A 20,449-nucleotide genomic window follows, 5' to 3' on the forward strand; every position below is an offset into this window, starting at 1 on the left:
GGATAAACAAATGGTAGTACTTTCATACAATGGATATTACCGTGCTCTAAAAAGGAATGAATCTTATCAACCAGCCATGAAGTATCTTTGCAGCAATGGTCAGGCCAGTGCTTGCCTGATGAGACAACTGGGCATAATCGTTTGGCCAAGTTGACACCAAAATTAACCCTCACACACTACTATATCTGCCCCAGTGTGCTTTTGCCTGGAGAGCAAATTCAGGGTGGGGGAGTGGGGCATGGAAATGCCATGAGTTAATGAAGAGTTGTCTTTGTCATTCTTTCCTACTGGAATAAGGCCATGGACCCACAGAGGCCAGGCCAGCCAGCTCCACACTGACCTGAAGAAGGAGGGGTGAGTGAAGGGTCAGCAAGCACACCAGGATCCCCTCCCATGGCTCTCAGGGGCTGCTTTAAAAAATAATAATAATAAATAATAATAATTGGCACTTGCCTAGTTAATGCAACTTTTAAACTGTTTTCCATAATTTTGAGAAAGGATACTGCCCTTAAGACTGCTGCCACTTTTGTCCTAGGCAGGTTGAAACAATGGCCACCCTTAGAGTCAGGCCCTGTTTAAGTTTGCGAGCTGCCGCAATGCAACACGCAGAGACGGATTGGCTTTTAATAAAAGGGGATTTATTTTGTTAGTTCTTCAGAGGAAAGGCAGCTAACTTTCCACTGAGGTTCTTTCATACGTGGGAAGGCACAGGATGGTCTCTGCTGGCCGCCTCTCCAGGCCTCTAGGTTCCAACACCCTTCCCTGGGGTGATTTCTTTCTGCATCTCCAAAGGCCTGGGCTGAGCTGTGAGTGCTGAGATGAGGTATGCCGAGCTGCTTGGGCTGTGCTACGTTGTGCTTTCTCATTTAAGCACCAGCCAATTAAGTCAAACGTCATTCACTGCAGCAGGCACGCCTCCTAGCCTACTGCAGATGTAATCAGCAACAGATGAGGTTCCCATGCCATTGGCTCATCCACAGCAACAAAACTAGGTGCCCTCACCTGGCCAAGGTGACAACTGACTCCAACTACCACAGGCCCCAAACCTTCTGAAGTAGTTAATCAAAAGCACTGATCAGGGTGGTGCGACAGTGGTTCAGTGACAGAATTCTCTCCTGCCACACCAGAGACCCGGGTTCAATTCCTGGTGCCTGCCCATGCAAAAAAAAAAAAAAGTGATTAGCAATCGGATCACACACTCCAAATCTTGGTAACTAAACTTCTCAGGCACCCTGGAGTTTAGGACACCACTGCAGCCTGCTGTGAGGCTGTGGGATGGAGGGTGGTAGCAGCTGCACAGAGAGCACAATTCACTGCTATTTAACACAATTTACCAGGCTCTTCTCCCACTCTTCCCTGGATGCTGCATAGTGTTCTAGACTTCTATGCCTGGAGTGTACAATGATAGTGACTAAATGTACAAATTAAAAAATGTTTTTGCATGAGGAAGAACAAAGGAATGTCAATACTACAGGGTGTTGAAAATAGATGGCAATTGGCATTTTAAAACTTTAACTTATGTGTGAGACTAAAGCAAAAAATGTTTATTTGGTACAAAGTTTGTATTTTGACTAGTGCATCTCCTAATATAACTTATATGGACAGTTTAATTGAACACCATAAGTACATGGAACCTTGAGTAGGGCATGAGATTTTGTAGGTTTGTCCAGAGTGGTGCCCCGATAAATCACAGAGTGATTTGAACAGTGAATAAAAAAGTATTTGCAAAGTCCCTGAGGGGGAATGGTGAGTAAGGGAGAAAATTCAACTTTCCCATTTGGAGAAGGCCTGATATTCTCACAAGCAGTGAGGACAACAAAATCAGTGGGCCGAACCCTCAGCCTTGGGGTTTGTTTATATGAAACTTATCCCTGCAAAGGATAGAGTAAGCCTACTTGAAACCAGGCCTAAAAGTCATACCCAGAGAACTCTTTTGTTGCTCAGATGTGGCCTCGCTCTCTCAACCAAAATGGCAAGCAAACTCACTGCCCTCCCCCGCTCTGCGTGGGACATGACTCCCAGGGGTGTAAACCTCCCTGGCAAAGTGGGACAGAAATCCTAGAATGAGCTGAGACTCAGCATCAAGGGATTGAGAAAACCTTCTCGACTAAAAGAGAGAAGACAGAAATGAGAGAAAGTGTCACTGGCTGAGAGGTTTCAAATAGAGCCGAAAGGCTATCCTGAGGTTATTCTTATGCATTATATAGATAAACCCTTTGTATTTTAAGGTGTATTAGAGAGGCTAGAGGGAAGTGCCTGAAACTGTAGAGCTGTGTTCCAGTAGCCATGTTTCTTGAAGATGATTGTATAATGATGTAGCTTTCGCAATGTGACTATGTGATTGTGAAAACCTTGTTCGGATGCTCCTTTTATCTATGGTATAGACAGATGAGTAAAAAATATGGATTAAAAATAAATAAATAATGGGGGGAAAATAGTTGATTTAGATGATTCCTTTCAGGTCAATAGCTAATCTGGGTGGGCCACGGTGGCTCAGTGGCAGAGTTCTCACCTGCCATGCCAGAGACCCAGGTTTGATTCCTGGTGCCTGCCTATGCTTTTTTTAAAAAAAAAGTTGTTCTTGTGTAGGCATTGATTCCTGGAGCTTTCTTTTACGCTATCTCCCCACCATGCTCTCTCTCAATTATGTTTTTTGGTATCAGCATTAGATTTCTTTATTAATGTATATGAAGAAAATAAAATTAAAAGTATTAAAGAAAGATATATTATTTTATTATAAAAGTAAACATTAAAATGTTTAATCTTAATAACATTAAAATTTGGAGCAAAATTTAAAGACATACAAATGCTTAATTACAGAATGTCCATGCATTCCCTCATCAGTATCTGTTCTAACGTTCTGTGATCGTCCTTTGCATTGTGTAGGGAAAATTTCACTTGAAAAATGCAGTTCAAAGATCTTACTGGGAATCTTTTTCAGTCGTGAATATTATTTTGACTAAGAATGTAATGGCCAGCAGTTTATCTTTACTGTAGCTATGCTTAATCCAGTAAGAATAGTGTTAATAAAGAGAAAAGATTTTGCCAACTTTCTGACCAGTGAATAAATGCTTCATAATTTTATTTCATTTTCTTAGAGGATAAACAAGTAAATATGGTGGCATGTTGGCTTGACAGAATCTTATTTTGAAGTCAGAGCACTGGTAAAAATTGCAAAAGAATAGTTTAGCAAGCATCAGTTTCTCTAGCATTTAACAACTTGGTCAACCTTATGCTCTTCCAATTAGATAATATGAATATTGTTTTAATATTCATGCTAAAATATAAATATGAAAATCTGATTCTTTCAATTGAGTAATTTAGTATCTTAGCTTTTCTTTTGACACCAATGACCTAGCTAAGCTGTGTAATAAAGGAGACTCAATAAAAGCGATTCTTACTTAATAAATCATATTATTATGATTTCTTTGTTTCAGAAACTATAAAATGGAAATATCTCCTACAACGAACTGTTGGTTATAAGGATAAAAATTTATGTGAAAAAAATACTAATTAAGTTATTGATCTCCTTTATAAATGAATTATATTAAGGGTCAGTGAGCTTTTTCTCTGAGGGACCAGATAGGAAATATTTTTGGCTTTGCAGTCCCCTTGGTCTTTGTCACAACTACTCAATTCTATTATTGCATAATGAGAGCTGAGTGTGGCTATTTTCCAATGAAACTTTATTTTAAGAAAATTAAAAAAAGAATGAAGCACTGATACACACATCATGGATGAATCTCAAAATAATTATATTGATGAAAGGAGCCAGACAATAAAGAGTACATACCGTATGATTCCATTTAGATAAAATTCTAGGAAATTCAATTAGTCTATAGTGACAGAAGGCAGGTCAGTGGTTGCCAGGAGAAGGAGGGGCAGGAGGAATTAGAAAGGGGGCACCAGGAAAGTTTTGGGAATGGTAATTATGTGCATTATCTTGACCATGGTGATAGCTTCATGGGTGTATACATTTGTTAAAACTTACCAAATTGCATACTTTAAATACCAATAGTTTATTGAATGTCAATCAGACCTCAAAAGAGCTATTAAAAGCCCACCAATGGCTAAAAATAACCCAAATATCCATCAACAGGACACTGGATTAAAAAAAGATAAACCCATGATATACACACACACACACACACACACACACACATATACATATATATATTTTTTTGTACGCTGTATGGCAGGGTCACATTTCATTATTTTTCCATGTGAGTTTCCCCATTATTGCAGCACCATTTGTTGAATTTTTGTTTGTTTGTTTACTTTTTGGGAGGTACATGGACCAGGAATCAAACCCAGGTCTCCTGTATGGCAGACAAGAATTCTCCCACTGAACTACCCTTGTATCCCACCCCATGATATTGTTATATAATGAAATACTACTCTGCAAAATAAAAACAAACTACTAATTTACGTAACACCATAGAACAATCTCTAAAACATTAGGTTGTGTAAAGGAAGCCAGATGCCAAAGCTAGATATGATTCCATTTTATGAAAAGGTCAAGGACAGGAAAAAGTGATCTGTGGATTTTAGAAATCAGAACGACAATCAATTCTTGGGGGAATGGGGTGGATTGATGGAAACAATGGGCACAAGGGAACTTTCTTGTATGACAAATATCTGGATCTTTATCTGTGTAACATGGGTATATGTATTTGCTGAAATTCATTGAGCTGTACAGTTGAATCTGTGCATGTTACTGAATGTCATATCTCAACAAAGTACTACCAGTATAAAAAGTATAATAACATTTATAGGAATGTAACACAACAGATATAACCAAACCCCTCATGGGTAGATTAAACAGCACATCAGATATAATTGAAGAGTGAATCAGTGAACTGGAGGACAGACGTGAAGGAATTACCTGGATTGCATGACCGAGACACAGGGATGGAAAACATGGAAGAGCAGTTAAGAGATGTGAAGGACTGAATGAAAAGGTATCACATATTTCCCCAAAGGTATAATCAGACTCCCCAAAGTTCCCAGACTCTTGAAGCCGCTCTGGCTTGGAATACAGAAAATTCAGAATACAGAAAATGGAAGAAAAGGAGTATTTATAGAGATAGTGACTGAGAATTTTCCAAAACTGATGAAATGTGAATTCAAAGACATTAAGCAAATAAAAAAAGAATCCATGCCTGGACACATTCCAGTAAAACTATAATACATTAAAAAACAATGACGTCTTAAAAGTAGGGAGAAAAGACAGAGCACCTACAAGGGAGTGATAATTAGACTGAGCAGACTCCTCCGTGGTGGCCACGCACTGAGCCTATGGCTTGCCTACACTTCCAGGTTCTCAGGGCACTCTGTTGAGTAAGCCAGCCTCAGCCCGGGTCATGGATAACAGATGTGGAGGAAGCAATTACACTGCAATGAGCTGGCCTGCTTGGAGGGCAAGAGAATTGACAAGAAAAACACACGCAGAACTGGATTATGAAGATTTTCCTACGGATGCTGGAATATCCCATGTGTTCGCCAAGATGGGGAGGGCCTTTATCGCCAAAGGAATGGGGCCAGCAGCTGCTGTGTTCACACATCCTTCTTTGAGACAGACTGGAGCAGCAGGCTCTCCCAAGACTGGTGGTTTACTCCCTGGGACCCCTGAGGTCCTGCACTGGGTCCCCGTGACTAAAAGTCATGTAGTAACATGCAAGGCCCTGGGGTGGGCAAAGGATGTGTGGGGGGAGGGACAGGAAGCTCAACCTGGCAGGAGGCCAGGAAGCGTCAGCACTGGGGGGAGCCCTCCGAGGTATGGACTCACCAGAGTGAGCTGGGGGTGAGGGAGGCAGGGGAGCCATGCACAAATTCTCCTCTCCCCCACCCCGCTCTGCCCCCCACAGAGCACCCGACCCCCCATGTTCCACCTGGGGGAACACCATAAAAGGTGCTTCTCCTGGGCAGCACATTGGACTGAAGTTCAGCTGCAAAAGGGGAACGCCTTCTCTCTTAAGACTCCATCTAGCTGGGTGACTTCCTGCAAAAACCCCACCTTTCTGCCCTGGCTCCAATCCACAGCGCCCTGCACTGCCTGGCCTTCCTCCAGTTGTAGGGTTCTGCAAAGTCCTCTCCCCCTCTAGAGACCAGAACAGGGGCTATGTCCTGTTCAGCCTTATATTCCCGGGGTCTGGATAGATAGATATATATATATATCAGGTGCTTTATCTAAGGGGGTGGGGTGGGGTTTCTGGCTGAGAGGGATGAGGGATTTATGAGCCGGGGGGAGGGACATGGGAGCAGAACTCCGCGCAGCGATGTTGGGCGCCGCGTGTGAATGTTTCTTTGCAGGAAGCTGGAAAGAGGTTGCGAAGGAAGGCGAGCAATGGGCGACAGGGGAGAGGAGGTTTCGCAGGTGTGCGGGCCGGTCTGGCCAGGAGGAGGGAGGGGCCCGCTAGTCCCCCTCCCGGCGCCCATCCTGTCCCCCGCTCTCCCCAGGCAGGTGGGGGCGCGAGCCCAGCCAGCCCCGGGCCGGCCGCCAGGTCCCCGCCCTCCGCGGCCTCCCGCCCCGCCCGATCGCCCGCCCCGCTCGAGATTTAGTCCCGGCAGCCCGGGCGGCTCCGCAGCCGCTACTTCCGCCTCCGCCAGGTGAGGGGCCTCCGCCAGGTGAGGGTCCAGGTAGGCCAGGGGCGCCCGGGGCTGGGGCTGGCCGAGGGGCGTAGCTCGGGGTGCGCCCGCGGGATTCCGGCCCTACCTGACGCCCCTCCGCTCCCCTCCACGGCTCCTCCTCCGCGGCCGCGACGCCTCTTGCCCTCCCCTGCCCCCTCCTGTCTCCCCCCTCCTGTCTCGCCCCTGCCTCCCCCCTCCCGCCTCGCCCCCCCCGCCTCACCCCCCCCCCCCCGCCTCCCCGCATTTCCCCCCTCTTGTTTCGCGGCCTCAGGGTCAACCATTACCTGGACTCTCTCCCTCTTCGGTCTTTACTTGCGCGCGTCCCATTTCAGCCCGTGGCTCGGTTTCCATCTCGGTCCAGCCGGGGGTGACTCCGCTTCCTGCTCGGCAGCGTAAAGTGCGGGGAGGGAGGGGTTCAGGGGTGCGTCAGGGAAAGGGTGTCTGTGTAGACGGCCGGTACCAGGAGCGCCTAGAGCGTTATTTATTAAAGCGTGGTGGAGCAGCCTTGCAGCCAGGTCACACTGAGTGACTCAGGTAGTGCGGGCAGGGCTCAGGTAGGTGTGGAGGGGACTGTACACCTGGCAGCCGAGGTGGCTCTGACGGCAGTACCTGAGCCCAGGGCAGGCCTGAATTTATCAGTTGATCATAAATGCCCATTCGATTTCAAACACTGTCTAGGGTAGAAGAGGCAGTGTACCCGCAGGTGTGGACGCGCTATCTTGATGCGTGTGCGTCATATGCATTTACGTGGACCTCCGTGTGTCAGGTTATATTCAGCATGTGGAAGCAGTGAACTGCCGCGTCTCAGGTACAGGTATGCAAGAGGCCATGTGACAGAAAACTTGGGTGTCTCGTGGTGACATACCAAAATGTCTCAGATTTGAGGGGACGTGTATCTGGGTGTCCCGGCATGCCTGGTAGTGTATCTGCTTGTCTCGGGGTGTGTGCAAAGCAGTGTACCTGGGTCTGAGAGGTGACTACCTTCATAGTCCCCAAGTTTCTTTGTCTGCCTGCATGTCTCAGGTATGTGTGATTTGCATATCTGGGTATCGGCTATGTGTGTGGTTGACCGAATTGTCTCATGTAATGAGGAGGGGAGGGGTCAGGTGTATATGAGTGAGTTGTGCACTGGCCTACCTGGGTAACTTGGTGTAAACCAGGGGTGTATCCAGATGTCCCAGGGGTCCAGGGATAAAGGGCCAGAGAATCCCAGGAGTGAAGCGGGCAACACACCTGGAGTCTGTAGTAGGAACAAGCAGTGGACTAAAATCTCGGGTGTGAGAAGGCAGGTTTCCCAGGTGGTGAGGGCAAATGGAGTGTCTGAAGGTCAGGTGTGGGGAGCCTTCTCCCTGGGGAGGAGGGAGGCAGGTTCTTGGCTATCTCTGTGTCCCTCCCCCTGAACCTGAGTGTTTCTGGCAGTTGGGGGTGCTCACCACGGCTCTGGTACCTTAGGTGGCCCCAAGGCTGTGCATCTGAAGAAGAGTGCCACCAACCTCAGGGTTCCTTCTCCAGACATGCTCCCCGAGGAGGGTTCCCTATGGCTGCTGCGGCTGCTCCGGGACATCCAGCTGGCCCAGTTTTACCGACCCATCCTTGAGGATCTTAATGTCACTCGGCCAGAGCACTTTGATTTTGTAAGGCCTGAGGACCTGGATGGCATTGGCATGGGCCGGCCTGGTAAGGGACCCCAGCCCTGAGGCCCTGTCCTCCCTCCTCAGTCCCCCATCCTGCACACACCAGCCCAGCCCTTCTTTGGCCTACAAATCCCTCTGCCCCCTGCCCATTGCCCCACCCCATCCCAGCCCTCTGATTCTGGCCACCCCCAGCCCAGCGCAGACTGACTGAAGCTCTGAAGAGGCACCGCTCAGGGTTCAGGTCTAGAAACTGGGTCTATAAGGTATGTGTTTGGGGGCTATGGAGGTTTCCTGGGCCAGGGGATTGGGTAGGCTGAGTGGCAGGCAGGCCCATGGAGGCTAAGAAATTCTAATTGCTCATCCCTTTTTCAGATCCTTGGGGGTTTTGCTTCTGACCAGAAAGAGACCACCCCACCCCTGGACAGCCCTCCATATCCCTGGGAGCCAGAGGGGGGACTCAAATGTCTGATTCCAGAGGGTGCTGTGTGCAGAGGAGAGCTGCTGGGCTCAGGCTGCTTTGGTGTGGTGCACCGAGGGCTGTGGACGCTGCCCAGTGGGCAGAGTGTGAGTGTCCTGGGTACCTGGGCAAGCTGCCCCCTCTGTTATGTATGTCCGCTCTCCTCTGGCTCTGGAATAGCTGTTGTTCAGGGTACCCTCTGCTGCCTCCTCCCATCTCCAGGTCCCAGTGGCCATCAAGTCCCTCCGGGTGGGTCCGGCAGGCCCCGTGGGCACAGAGCAGGGGGATTTCCTGCGCGAGGTGTCAGTCATGATGAACCTGGAGCACCCACACGTGTTGCGTCTGCACGGCCTTGTATTGGGCCAGCCTCTGCAGATGGTGAGCAGCCACGGGCCCCCGGCCCCCCCCCCCGGCCAGTTCCGTGGGGGCGGACCACGGCTCAGGCAGCCCCGTGTCCCACAGGTGATGGAGCTGGCCCCGCTGGGCTCCCTGCACGCGCGCTTGACGGCCGCCGCCCCCACGCCCCCGCTGCCCGTGGCCCTGCTCTGCCTCTTCCTGCGGCAGCTGGCGGGGGCCATGGCGTACATGGGGGCCCGCGGGCTGGTGCACCGAGACCTTGCTACGCGCAACCTGCTGCTGGCTACGCCGCGCACCATCAAGGTGGCCGACTTCGGGCTGGTGCGGCCGCTCCGCGGCGCGCGGGGCCGCTACGTCATGGGCGGACCCCGCCCCATCCCCTACGCTTGGTGAGGGGCGGGGCCCAGCGGGTAGTTCCCATTCCCCCCCCCCAGCGAAAGGGGGAGGGTGAGGAGGGCAATAGCTTGCAGTGAGTTTGGATGCCGGGTACTGAGGCTGGGACTAGAGGGGTGGGTCAGGAAGGGCTTGAAAAGGAGGGCTTCTGGACGCTGAGTGGGGAGGAGTGCCCAGCGGAGGGCGGGAGCTCCGAGGACCACCTGTTCGACCCCCTCAGCCCCACTTCCGTAGGTGTGCCCCAGAGAGCCTGCGCCATGGAGCCTTCTCCTCCGCCTCGGACGTGTGGATGTTTGGGGTGACGTTGTGGGAGATGTTCTCCCAGGGCCAGGAGCCCTGGGCCGGGGTCCCGCCTTACCTCATTCTGCAGCGACTGGAGAAGGACCGAGCCCGGCTGCCTAGGCCCTCCCTTTGCTCCAGGGCCCTCTACGCCCTCGCCTTGCGCTGCTGGGCCCCCCACCCTGCTGACCGGCCTGGCTTTTCATACCTGGAGGGGCTGCTCCAAGAGGTGGGGACCCCCACCTCCCCAGATCCGCACAGTCTCTTCTCTCTATTCTCTTTCCCAGGATTCCATGCAGGAGACTAACATACTGAGCTCTGGGTCGCTGCTCCGAACAGAACAGATTCAGACCCTACCTACAGGGAGCTCAGAGCGCTGGAGAGGCAGCTGGGGCTACACCCAGGCAGGCTGAAGGGCCGCTGTCTGTGTCTGGGCCAGAGAAGGGGGTCATAGAGAATAGAGCAGGAGGTTGAGGGGGCTGTTTGTCAGACCGGAAGAGCAGTGCAGAGTAGGAGGAGGGAATCCAAATAATAGGGCTGCAGAGGTGGGCCAGGGCTATTCATGGAGGGATTTGTAAGGCACTTTAAATAACAACAGCTACCACCCATAGCACTTGATCTATGTAAAATACTGTAGTAGGTGCTTTCTGTGTATCTTCATGCATATTCACACATTTAGGCTCTAGGAGGTAATGATTAGCATCCCCATTTTGCAGGTGGGGCAGTTGAGGCACTGGCAGTGTAAGTGACTCTCCTCTGGTCACACAAGTTGAGAACTTGGGATTGAAACAGTAAATCTGACTTAAGGGGCATTCCCTAAATCATTATACTCTACTGTTAAAGGAGTTTTTAAGACTTTACTCTGAGAGCACCTGGGAGACACAGAAAGGTTTTGAACAGAGGAGTTAATAGCCAACTTTGCATGTTATAGCACTCTGGCTTGGTTCCAGAATGGACTAGAAGAATGATCCTGAAGATGGCTGTGAAGTAGAAGTGAGATAAAGAGGGTCAAGGCAGTGGGGCTGGAGAGAAGTGGAACATCCCAGAGGTGCTGGGGAGGCAGATCCGAAGGGCCTGGGCATACAGTAAAGCGGTGTCCAGGATAATTCTCCCTTCCGTCCCCCTAGAGAGGGACAGAGACTCCCTTTGTTGCTCTGGGATTCCTGGGCTGAGTCCAGCTCAGCATGAGATCCATGTCTGCCTCCCCCACTGGATTAAACTGGGGACAGGGGCAGTCCCACCCCAGCCTGGCACTGAGCACAAACCTCGCATGGGTTTGACTGGTTGTTGCACAGAGAAGTTTCCTCTCCTCCCTGCTCCCATGACATCACTCTTGTGACCCAAGTCACAAGCCCAGCAAGCTTTCCCTCCTATCTCCTTAGGCCTGGCCTCCTGAGAGTCGCTGTATGAGGGATGTCGCAGAGCCAGGTGCCCTGAGAATGGAACCCGGTGATCCCATCACCATCATTGATGGGAGGTGACAGCCCCATGCCTTCTAAACACTTCCCCCAAGCTTGGACATTCCAGACCCCCTTCCTCCCTCCCTGGGCTGCCCTGGGAGGCCCCCCTCCCTGGTCACAACCTTGGCCTCCCTGCTGGAGGCACCGCTGGCCCACTGAGCCCTTTTGTGTGAGTGAAGAAGATGCAACCCCATGGCATACAGATTGGTGAGCTGAGTGGGGGTGCTTTCCTAGCCCCCTCACCAGCTCCTCTCCCCACAGCCCTGACTCCACAACCTGGAAGGGCCAGAACGGCCGCACGCTCAAAGTGGGCAGCTTCCCGGCCTCGGCAGTGACGCTGGTAGACCTGGGGGGCTCATCAGCCACCCATTCAGTCCACAGAGACTCCCCTGCCCGGGGGGAGCGACTCCGAGGAAGCCTGGATGGGTGAGGACCCGAAAGGGAGGGCCAGGGAAATCAAGTCCAGTAAGTTCCCTGGAAGGGAAGCTTGAGGAGGGTACCAGATTGAAGCTGGAAGAGAGGCTGAACTTGGCTCCTCCTAGAGTTTCCATTCTGGGTCTGTCTCCCTGGGAGCCCCAGAGACAGTGAGTGTCTGGGAGAGGATGCTTGGGGGAGGGGTTGGGTGGAAAATGAACTGATCGCTCTCCTGCAGGGACAGAGCAAAGGCTAAGCTTCAGGGTCTTCCTCCGGAAAGGGGCCAGAGAAGGACTGCACCTCTACAGAGGACGAAAGGTGGGCATGGTAGATTAAGGACATCCTTCCAATTCAGTCCCCTGCCCGGAAGCAGTGCCTTTCTATATTTGATTTCCTTCCCCCCAATTCTGCCTGTTGACCTCCCAGCTATACCTAAGGTCTTTAGAGGTATGAAGTCCCTCTGCTTTCCTTACTGAAGAGCATCTCCCCATCTACCCCTAAGCTCTCAGTTCTTTGGGCCCTCCTTTGTGAGTGTTGGCAAAACCATCCAGCTCAGCACAGAGAGGTAGAATGGGAGGAAGGCAAGGCCTGGCATCGGGGCACTCTCTTAAACTGTTCCTTTCTCAACCATGCAGGCATTTCCAAGAGCCTGGAGTCGGTTCTGTCGCTGGGTCCGCGGGTCACAGGAGGTGGTTCAAGCCCCCCTGAACTTCGACACACCAGAGCTGTGCCCCAGGGACCCCCAACCCTGCCACCCCACCCACCCTTTGTCTCCAGCTCTTCCTCTCAGCCCAGCCAGCTCCCCAGGGAGCGGCCCCCATGGCCAAAAAGAGAATCCCCCCACAGTCACCCCATAGGAAAGGCTGGAGCCAGCAAAGCCACTGTCTCCCCTGGTGGCTCCCTGTCTGACTCAGAGTTGCAGAGGAAGATTCTAGAGGTGAGGCCTTCTTGAAATGGCCTGGTGTCCAGAAGGGGCCACAGGCTGGGGTAGGGGGTTAATGAGGCTTTGTGTCCCACAGGTGGAGCTGTGTGTGCATGGAGTCACCTACCAGGAGTGCCAGGCAGCACTAAGAGCCACTGGGGGAGATGTGGTTTCTGCCATCCAGAACCTCAAGGTAAGAGTCAGACCCTCCTCTCAGGCTACTTCTCCTGCCCCTGCCCTAGGGCGGCCACTTAAGCCCACCCTCTCTCCTGCCGCCACAGGTAGATCAGCTCTTCCACTTGAGCAGCCGGTCCCGAGCTGACTGCCGGCACATCCTGGAACATTACCAGTGGGACCTCTCAGCTGCCAGCCGCTATGTCCTGGCCCGGCCCTGAGCTTGGCTTCCTTGGGTGTGTGCACCAGCAAGTAAAGCCTGGGCCCCTTAGGGCCTGGCCATATGGGGCCAAGCAGAACCAGAACAAGGTCCCTGCAAGGGAAGACTTTCCCACCTGGAAAGAATGTGCTGCAGGCAGCAGCAAGAGGAGCCCAGGGTTGGGCACTGAGCAGTGTCTCCTTTCCACCCTGAGCCTTGGCCAATGAGGGCTCAGTTTCCCTTGGCTGGGCCATCGTGGCATCTGGTCCGCTCTGTCCACTACATCCCCAAACAAGAGGAAGACTTGGAGGAACAAAGCTGCATACCCAGGGGAAGCTTCTACTTGCCACAGAATAGTGGCCATACCGGACCATGGGAACAGTTATCTTGCACTGCCATCGGCTACCACCCTGGACCCTATGGGAACAGCCATCTCAGGTGATGAAAGCAGCCATATGGACTTGGGGTGCATGACCCAAAATGCCATGGCTCGGTCTAGAGCCGTTGTGGGTGATGGAAGCTGCTCTCTTGGACTTAAGGACCACTGATCTTGGTAAAGTGGGTGATGAGGAATGCCAACCCCAGCCCAACTGGCATATTTCACTGTTTCTTCCCATTCTGACTCGTCTACCATCCTCCCCACGTTACACACACCCTCCAACATCCAAAAAGTTACAAAGTTTATATGAATATAACATATAAAGTTACAGCCCCCTTTCTAGAGCAAGGGAACAAAGGGGTGGTTAAATAAGGCACAGGAAACTGCAGCAAGCACCAGCTGTGGGCAGGGCCCAAAGTGGAGAGGAGGTTGGCCCTGAGCCTCAACCCCCACAGCTGTTGGTAGAGAGGTGGGGATCTCCTCAGTCTGGATTGCGGCTGAACTAATTGGCCGAGTTGTTATGGGGAGTGGCCATGTCCGCCATTTGGTGCTGTTTATCTTCCCCCACTCCAGTCTTGGCATAAAACCCCAAAGTTCTGGGTTCCAATGTCCTGGTCTGGAGCAGAAATCTGGTGGGGGGGGGGAGTGGGTAGGGACGATTTGAAAGCCATATACCTGTGTGCTGGGAGACAGTAGTGGGAGGTAGCAGGGGGAGGGCTCTTATTTGCACCCTTCTGTGGGAGCACGGGTGAAGGAGGCCAGGGGCTAAGATAGGAATGGGGCACAATGACCTCCAGCCTCTCGAGCACCCCTGTCTGTCCCCTGCAGTGTACGTGGAGAAAGGGCTGCCTCTGAGGAGTGGCCAGGCCAGGGCAGGCAACCATCTTGAATTCTGGTTGAGGTGATGGTCTCCTCACCCTGAGGCGGCCTCTAACTGGTGATGGCAGAGGGCCCAGCTCCTCCTCGCTTCTCGAAGAACATGTAGTCCTGAGGGAAGGGTGCTGTTAGCAGGAGGTCCAGCTGGGCCAGCCTAGCTCAGCCATCACAACCCAGGCTTGGAATCCCCAAGCCCCATCCCCTCTGCCAGCAGGAGGCCGGGGAGAGCCCAAAGCTGCATGCAAGAGCAAAGGAGTAGCCAGAGAGGTGAGGCAGGGGCGGCCAACTCACAATGAGGAATGTAGCTCCCAGCAGCACGGCCTTCATCTTCACGTCCAGATCCTGTGGGAACTGCAGGCTAAAGTCGTCTGCATCCGTGAGGGCTTCTTGGAGCAGCCCCCCCCACTGCTTGCTGATGCGGCCCACACTGCGGGACTCATCCCACGTCTTCACCTGTTGAGGAGGAGGAAGGAATGACCTGACTGGAGGATGTCATGCATCTCCCCTGCCTCCAGCGTTCCTCCCATGACCACTATGTACGAATCGTGCAAGAGCACACATCTAAGGGTGCACCATTCACACTACCCTCTTTAGAGATTTATATATTTATGATGGCTTTCTGGAACATAGCAGGAAGACTCTTAAGGACAGGACACTTTGTTCAGCGCATTAAAAGCATCATATAGGCTAGTGGCAGGCCTAATAGAAAAGTGCAGAAAAATCCACAGACCAACCCCAGCTCCCTCTTTCCCATAGCCACCCTTCAGGGGGCAGGAGCCTTAAAATTATTTAAACCTCCCTGCACTAGGGCAGTTCCCTTGGGCTGAAGGAAAGCAGCCTAGACTGGGAATCAAGAGTCCTAGCTTTTGCTATACGTCAGCATCAGTCTCCTTTGAAAAATGGGAGTTTAAGAATATACTCCTTAAAAAGTATTTGTAGGGCAGGCCACGGTAGCTCAGCAGGCAAGAATGCTTGCCTGCCATGCCAGAGGACCCGGGTTCATTTCCCGGTGCCTGCCCATTTAAAAAAAAAAAAAATTAAAAAGTATTTGTAAAGATCCCTTAGGGGGAAAAAGAGGAAATATTAAACCCATCCACCTAGGAAATTCCTGATATTCTTGCAAACTTTGGGAACAATCAATTTAATAGGCCAACCCCTCGATTTGGGGCTCACCCCTATGAAACTTATTCCTGCAAAGAAAAAAGCTAAGCTTACTTATAACTGTGCCTAAGAATCACCCTCAGAGAACCTCTTGTTGCTCAGATGTGGCCTCTCTAAACCAACTCAGCAGTTGAACTCACTGCCCTCCCCACTGCATGGACATGACTCCCAGGGGATGAACTAAATCTCCCTGGCAATGTGGGACATGACCCCTGGGGATCAACTAAGACCCAGCATCATGGAATTAAGAAAGCCTTCTTGACCAAAAGGGGGAAGACAGAAATGAGGCAAAACAAAGTTTCAGTGGCTGAGAGATTTCAAACAGTTGAGAGGTTATCCTGGAGGTTATTCTTATGCGTTATATAGATGCCCTTTTTTAGTTTAGTGTTTTGGAGTGGCTGGAGGGAAACACCTGAAACTGTATCCCAGTAGCCTTGATTCTTGCAAATGATTGTATAACTGTATAGCTTTTACAATGTAACCATGTGATTGTGAAAACTGTATTTTCAAGTACACTCCCTTTCTCCAGGATATGGATAGATGAGTAAAAGAATAAGAACAATTGTTCTTATCTATTTATTGAAGTGTATTGAAAATTATTGCTTTTTAAAATTTTCTTTGTATATATATGTTATATTTAACAGTAAAAAAATGTTTAAAAAAGTAAGGACAAAAAAATAGTGGGGATAAGAGGTTAAAAATCTTATGTAGATTGTAATACTAGTGGTCAATGAGAGGGAGTGGTAAGGGATATGGGATGTATGTTTTTTTTTCTTTTTGTTTCTTTTTCTGGAGTGATGCAAATGTTCTAAAAGTAATCATGGTGATGAATAAGCAACTATGTGATGAAAAAATGAAATGTGGTAGTGATCTATGTGATGGTATTGTGAGCCTTTGATTGTATACTTGGGATGGATTGTATGCTGTGTGGATATATATCAATAAAAATGCATAAAAAAAAAAGAATAAACTGCTCACTAGATTGCTGTAAGGTAAAGGACATATGAGTCCCTGGAGCACTCAGCAAATATCAGGTAAGGACACCTGTCAGGCTCTACCTCACTGGGAGGATCTGTCTTAGTTATCGGTTCTCAGGGGTATTCAGGGATGGCTCAAAAGGCCCCCATGCAGGGATGCCAATCAGAGCTGCACCCAACCAGGGGTTCTGACCCCCAACTTTGGACCTGAGGCAGACTAGCCAGGGGAAAATATATTTATGAAGCGCCTCTCAGGCACTAGACATATGTTATTCCAATGAACCTTCCCAACAGTCTTGGTTTCCAGGTGACCTCTGGGGAAATCAAGGCACCCTAGGTCACATTGTATGTGGCAAAAATGAGGCTTCAGACTCAGACGGGTTGCTCTTCAAAAGCCACAGATGACATGACTGAACATCAGTGGTGGGAGAAACAGAAGCATGATATAGTCTAGTCCTTTTCATGTATGGCTGGTGGCAGGGTTTGCTTTGGTGACCAATGTCCATGCTACCCAGGGATGGTGCACACATTAGCCTGGCCGAGAGGGTGAGGGAGGCTGCTGAAGTCTTGGCTATATTCCACCAGCCAACAAGACACTGGAGGATTATATCTGCCTTTTCTCTCATCTGCAAAGTAGGGGAGGGCCCTGTTAGCATTGCGTGCCTCTTCTAAAAGGGATCCGAGTCCATCTAATGGTGGAGAGGGGAAAACAGCCATATGTGGTATCTGAGGACCATGATGTCCACCAGTCTGAGTCCAGCAGCAACTGGTCCTGCCAAGGTGGTGGTAATTCAAAACTCCCTGGTCCTTATCCTAGGCTCATTCTCCAGGGATTAGAAATATAGTCCTTCTAGGTCCTTTCTATCTCCCTATCCTAGCCATCCCTGCAGTTTCCAAGGGTGCATCCCCAAATATGGACCATTTATAATTATGCCAAAGGGAGGCTGATCCTGTGAGAACCCCACAGTCTATACATTCCTATCCGAGGGATCACCCAGTTATTTCACAACCAGTTCCCATCACAGAACCTCCTCCAGCTACCAAGGTGACTGAATTTTTAAAAATAACTTTAGGTAACACAGCTAATCAGAAGCTTTGGAAAGGCTGCTAGTTTATACCTGTTGTTCTCCTTTATCTGCAGAGGTAATTATCCCTTAAAGAACTCACGGGTCTGTAGTGCCTTTTCCCTTTAGAAACTAAGGTTTTCCTCAGGCCTCACCTAGCCGATTTGGGTCTTCAGGCTCCATGTTGGTGATAGAAATGGATGGTGTTCTAGGTTAGAGGGACTAATTGGCTTTCTAGGTTGGCAGGACAAGCCACAAGACGTTTACAAGTCAAATTAGCACTCATTCCAGGGCCTGAGCTTACAAAGTCACACACAGCAGCCACCTGGGACCAGCCCACGGCAGACTCAGTAAATCCCAAATCCAGGCTGGCCTCAGATTTTTCAACATAGGTCTGTAGGTAATAATCAGCACTGGTCCTTAAGACAAAACCCTCCTTGCCATGCCCACAGGACCATCCTAATCAGAATGGAGAAAAATCGGAAATGCAGAAAGGGGCACAATGAATTTGGATTAGTGAGCTCAGAGTTTCCACTTTAGTGTTGGCCATCCTGCCTCATGAGGTTCCCAGGAATCTACCCTTATTCCTGATACCTCAAAGTTGGTATTTGTGCCACAGCCACAGGTCCAGTAGGGCCCCACCACCCGTAGGATTGTCTGGCGATCAGCATCCTGGATGGAGAACTTGGGGAGGAAAGGATGCCAGGTCTGTAGCACATGGCCAATGGTGATGCCAGGTGGAGCCTGTACTTCCATCTGTAGTGGGAGGCAGACAGGGTCACTGCTGAGTGAGGCAACTGGCCCAAGTACTCATTGGCACCCACTCTAGTTCCTGTCTACGTGGCCCTTTCACTATACCCTCCCATCCTCACTCGCCATGCCTCACCCCTGGTCCTGCCCATCCTCAATTGCCCATGCCCACCAGAGCCATGCCTTATCCCTGGTTCTACCCCATCACACAGTACCCCATCCCCACCCACCTCTTGGAGGCCGCAGGGGCAGCAGCTGCAGCCACAGTGGAGCGGTCGGAGCAGGTGCAGCACCTCGCGGTTCCAGGGGTCCGCCAGGCGGATGCGCAGCGGCCGGCGGGCACCGCAGCACAGGCGGGCGCAGACGTTACTCTCCTCAGCTGCCCGGCCCAAGGGCTGTCCCGCCCCCGAACGCAGTTCATACCGGTTGCGGGCCTCCCAGCCTAGGAACGCTGCCGGGTAGTGACACTGAGACTCAGGCGTCGGCCTAGACCCCAAAGCCCACCATCTCTAGCCCCAGTCACGGGTCCAACCTACTCCTCCCTCCACTCACCTTCCACTCGCTCAACCTTCTGGTGAATCAAAATCTGGTCAATCTAGAAAGAGTAGAGGCGGCACCGAGGTCAGCTGGCCGACCTGGGCTCCCGGGCCCTCCCGGTTATCCCTGCCCCCTCCACTCACCTGCACCATGAATTCGAGGCCAGAAGGCACCCCCGGCAGTGGCAAGAAGGGGGCAGCAGACCCCGCGGCCACTGGGCCGGGCGAGAGGAAAACACCGAAGCCGGGCGCGGGGGAAGGCCCCTGGGAGGGCACTGGCGCCTGCCTGGGCCCAGGATGCAGCGCCGGCTCCGGAAACCCGGCGGTCACAGGGTAGGGAGGTGGGGGCGAAGGGGCGTAACCTATTGGGGGCGAGTATGCTGTGGGTTCAGGGGTCGATTTTAGAGAGACCTGCAGCCTCACCCTCTCACCCCTCCATCCACGAGCCACGGGGCTTTGAGGAAAATGGGGTGGGAAGAGGCCGAGAAAGATGGGGCGTGGGTGCAGGGCGGCGGCTGCCCGGGAGGAAGGGAGGGGCCCCGTGCAGCCAGTTGGAGCACATTCCCGGAGGATGTGTGCGACACCAGGCTCCCAAGTCCGTGGGGGGATAACGGAGACCCCCGGCCTTGAGCCCACTTACCTGCCATGGGAAAGGGGCGGGGGTCCGCGGGATGCGGGGTCCGGTTAGTTCTGGAGCTCGGAGACAGCCAGATTGACACAGAGACAGACACAAAGACGGAGAGGCAAAGGCGGAGAAGCAGCTGCGCCCGGCGCCAGCCCAGGGGCTCGTGGGCGGCGCGTCTCTATACTCGGGGAGAAACCGAAAGTGTCAGCGGGCAGGGAGAGGTACCAGGGACTCTGGATTCGCTCAGGGGGCCCAGAACCATCCCCTCTCTTTGTCCTCCTATTCTCCGCAGAGGCGGCCGGCGACGGGCGACAGGACGGATGCACCCGCGTTCACACCGACGGCCCGACCTCGAGCGAGGTCTCCCTGCCCCCTCCGTGCCCACCGCTCACCTGAAGCCCCCAGAATTGCCCCGGTGCCCCGCGCTCCGCGGCTCCCGGGAGTTCTTGGAGGCGGGCCCAGGATTTGACTCCGCCCCCGACCCGTCCAGGTCCCGCCCCTCTCGCCCTGCGGCGCGCCTGCGCAGAGAGGAAGCCGGCTCTCTCGCGGGGCCGCGCACCCGGGTCCCTAACGTCTTCGCTCGGCTGGCGTCTCCGCCCCTTCCGCTCCGGCTGCAGATGCCTAGAAAGGAAGGGCGCCTGGGGAGGGGATCCCTCAGAGACCAGCCCGGCGACGCCCGCCGCGTCGGCGGGCTCGGAGTGCTCGGCGCCCCCTGTTGGGAAGCGCGGGCCGCCCGTGCTGCGCCTCGCTGCCGGGCCGCTCCGCACTCCCGGCTCCTCCTCCGAAGGGCGGATCGGGTCTCGCTGACGCAGCGTAACAGTCTTCACACCCTTCTTTGACTTCAGACTCCCCTGGCTCCCTTTCCGCCTCCCTGGGGCCATACCTCGAGTGGGTCCCTGAGGGGGCCGGGATGCTGCGGCGACCCACGCAGACACTTGCAAGTTACTTCCTTCAGGCACCCCTAGCCACGTGGGTGGCAGGCCGCCAAAACAGTGCCAATCGTGTGTGCGTGAGGTGAGGCTCAGGGCTGGCCGAGGAAGTGCTGTGAGAAGGCTTCCCCTGAAAGGAGTCACTTCACGGGGGTCCTGAGTCGGCTCCCTCGCAGGGGTGAGGAAGTCGTGTGCCTTGGTGGCCCACAGACTGAGTGACAGGAGATGAGTTT

General features: G+C 52.2%; 2 protein-coding genes and 1 long non-coding RNA gene across 16 annotated transcripts; 1 reads left to right on the forward strand and 2 right to left on the reverse strand.

Annotated features, from left to right (window-relative positions):
* Window positions 1-616: 616 nt before the first annotated feature.
* LOC143688150 (uncharacterized) lies at window positions 617-7,243 on the reverse strand. Its single transcript, XR_013177849.1, has 2 exons — window positions 6,915-7,243; window positions 617-1,151 (listed from the first exon to the last, which is right to left on the reverse strand). It is a non-coding gene; the product is annotated as an uncharacterized LOC143688150 (long non-coding RNA).
* Window positions 6,556-16,299, forward strand: TNK1 (tyrosine kinase non receptor 1). Of its 12 annotated transcripts, none has more exons than XM_077165786.1 (14): window positions 6,556-6,609; window positions 7,309-7,444; window positions 8,083-8,307; window positions 8,457-8,527; window positions 8,637-8,828; window positions 8,944-9,099; window positions 9,184-9,467; window positions 9,706-9,979; window positions 11,133-11,227; window positions 11,472-11,636; window positions 11,863-11,942; window positions 12,260-12,561; window positions 12,644-12,739; window positions 12,828-16,299. In XM_077165786.1, exons 3-14 carry the CDS (start codon window positions 8,145-8,147, stop codon window positions 12,939-12,941), a joined length of 1,992 nt encoding a protein of 663 aa, XP_077021901.1. In that variant the 5' UTR covers window positions 6,556-6,609; window positions 7,309-7,444; window positions 8,083-8,144; the 3' UTR covers window positions 12,942-16,299. The 12 variants fall into 12 exon arrangements, with proteins under 12 accessions (XP_077021901.1, XP_077021895.1, XP_077021896.1 ...); XM_077165780.1 differs by having other exon boundaries at window positions 6,570-6,627; XM_077165781.1 differs by having other exon boundaries at window positions 6,570-6,627; window positions 8,143-8,307.
* PLSCR3 (phospholipid scramblase 3) lies at window positions 13,587-19,890 on the reverse strand. Of its 3 annotated transcripts, XM_077165794.1 has the most exons (8): window positions 19,680-19,890; window positions 19,303-19,465; window positions 18,807-19,024; window positions 18,679-18,721; window positions 18,357-18,577; window positions 17,971-18,132; window positions 14,466-14,627; window positions 13,587-14,285 (listed from the first exon to the last, which is right to left on the reverse strand). In XM_077165794.1, the coding sequence occupies exons 2-8, from the start codon at window positions 19,307-19,309 to the stop codon at window positions 14,229-14,231; spliced, it is 870 nt and encodes a 289-aa protein (XP_077021909.1). In that variant the 5' UTR covers window positions 19,310-19,465; window positions 19,680-19,890; the 3' UTR covers window positions 13,587-14,228. The 3 variants fall into 3 exon arrangements, with proteins under 3 accessions (XP_077021909.1, XP_077021907.1, XP_077021908.1); XM_077165792.1 differs by having other exon boundaries at window positions 13,587-14,627; XM_077165793.1 differs by having other exon boundaries at window positions 13,587-14,627; window positions 19,303-19,470; window positions 19,680-19,871.
* Between the last annotated feature and the right edge of the window lie 559 nt (window positions 19,891-20,449).

This window comes from Tamandua tetradactyla, chromosome 6, assembly GCF_023851605.1.
Source record: "Tamandua tetradactyla isolate mTamTet1 chromosome 6, mTamTet1.pri, whole genome shotgun sequence".
In the NCBI taxonomy this organism is placed as follows: domain Eukaryota; kingdom Metazoa; phylum Chordata; class Mammalia; order Pilosa; family Myrmecophagidae; genus Tamandua; species Tamandua tetradactyla.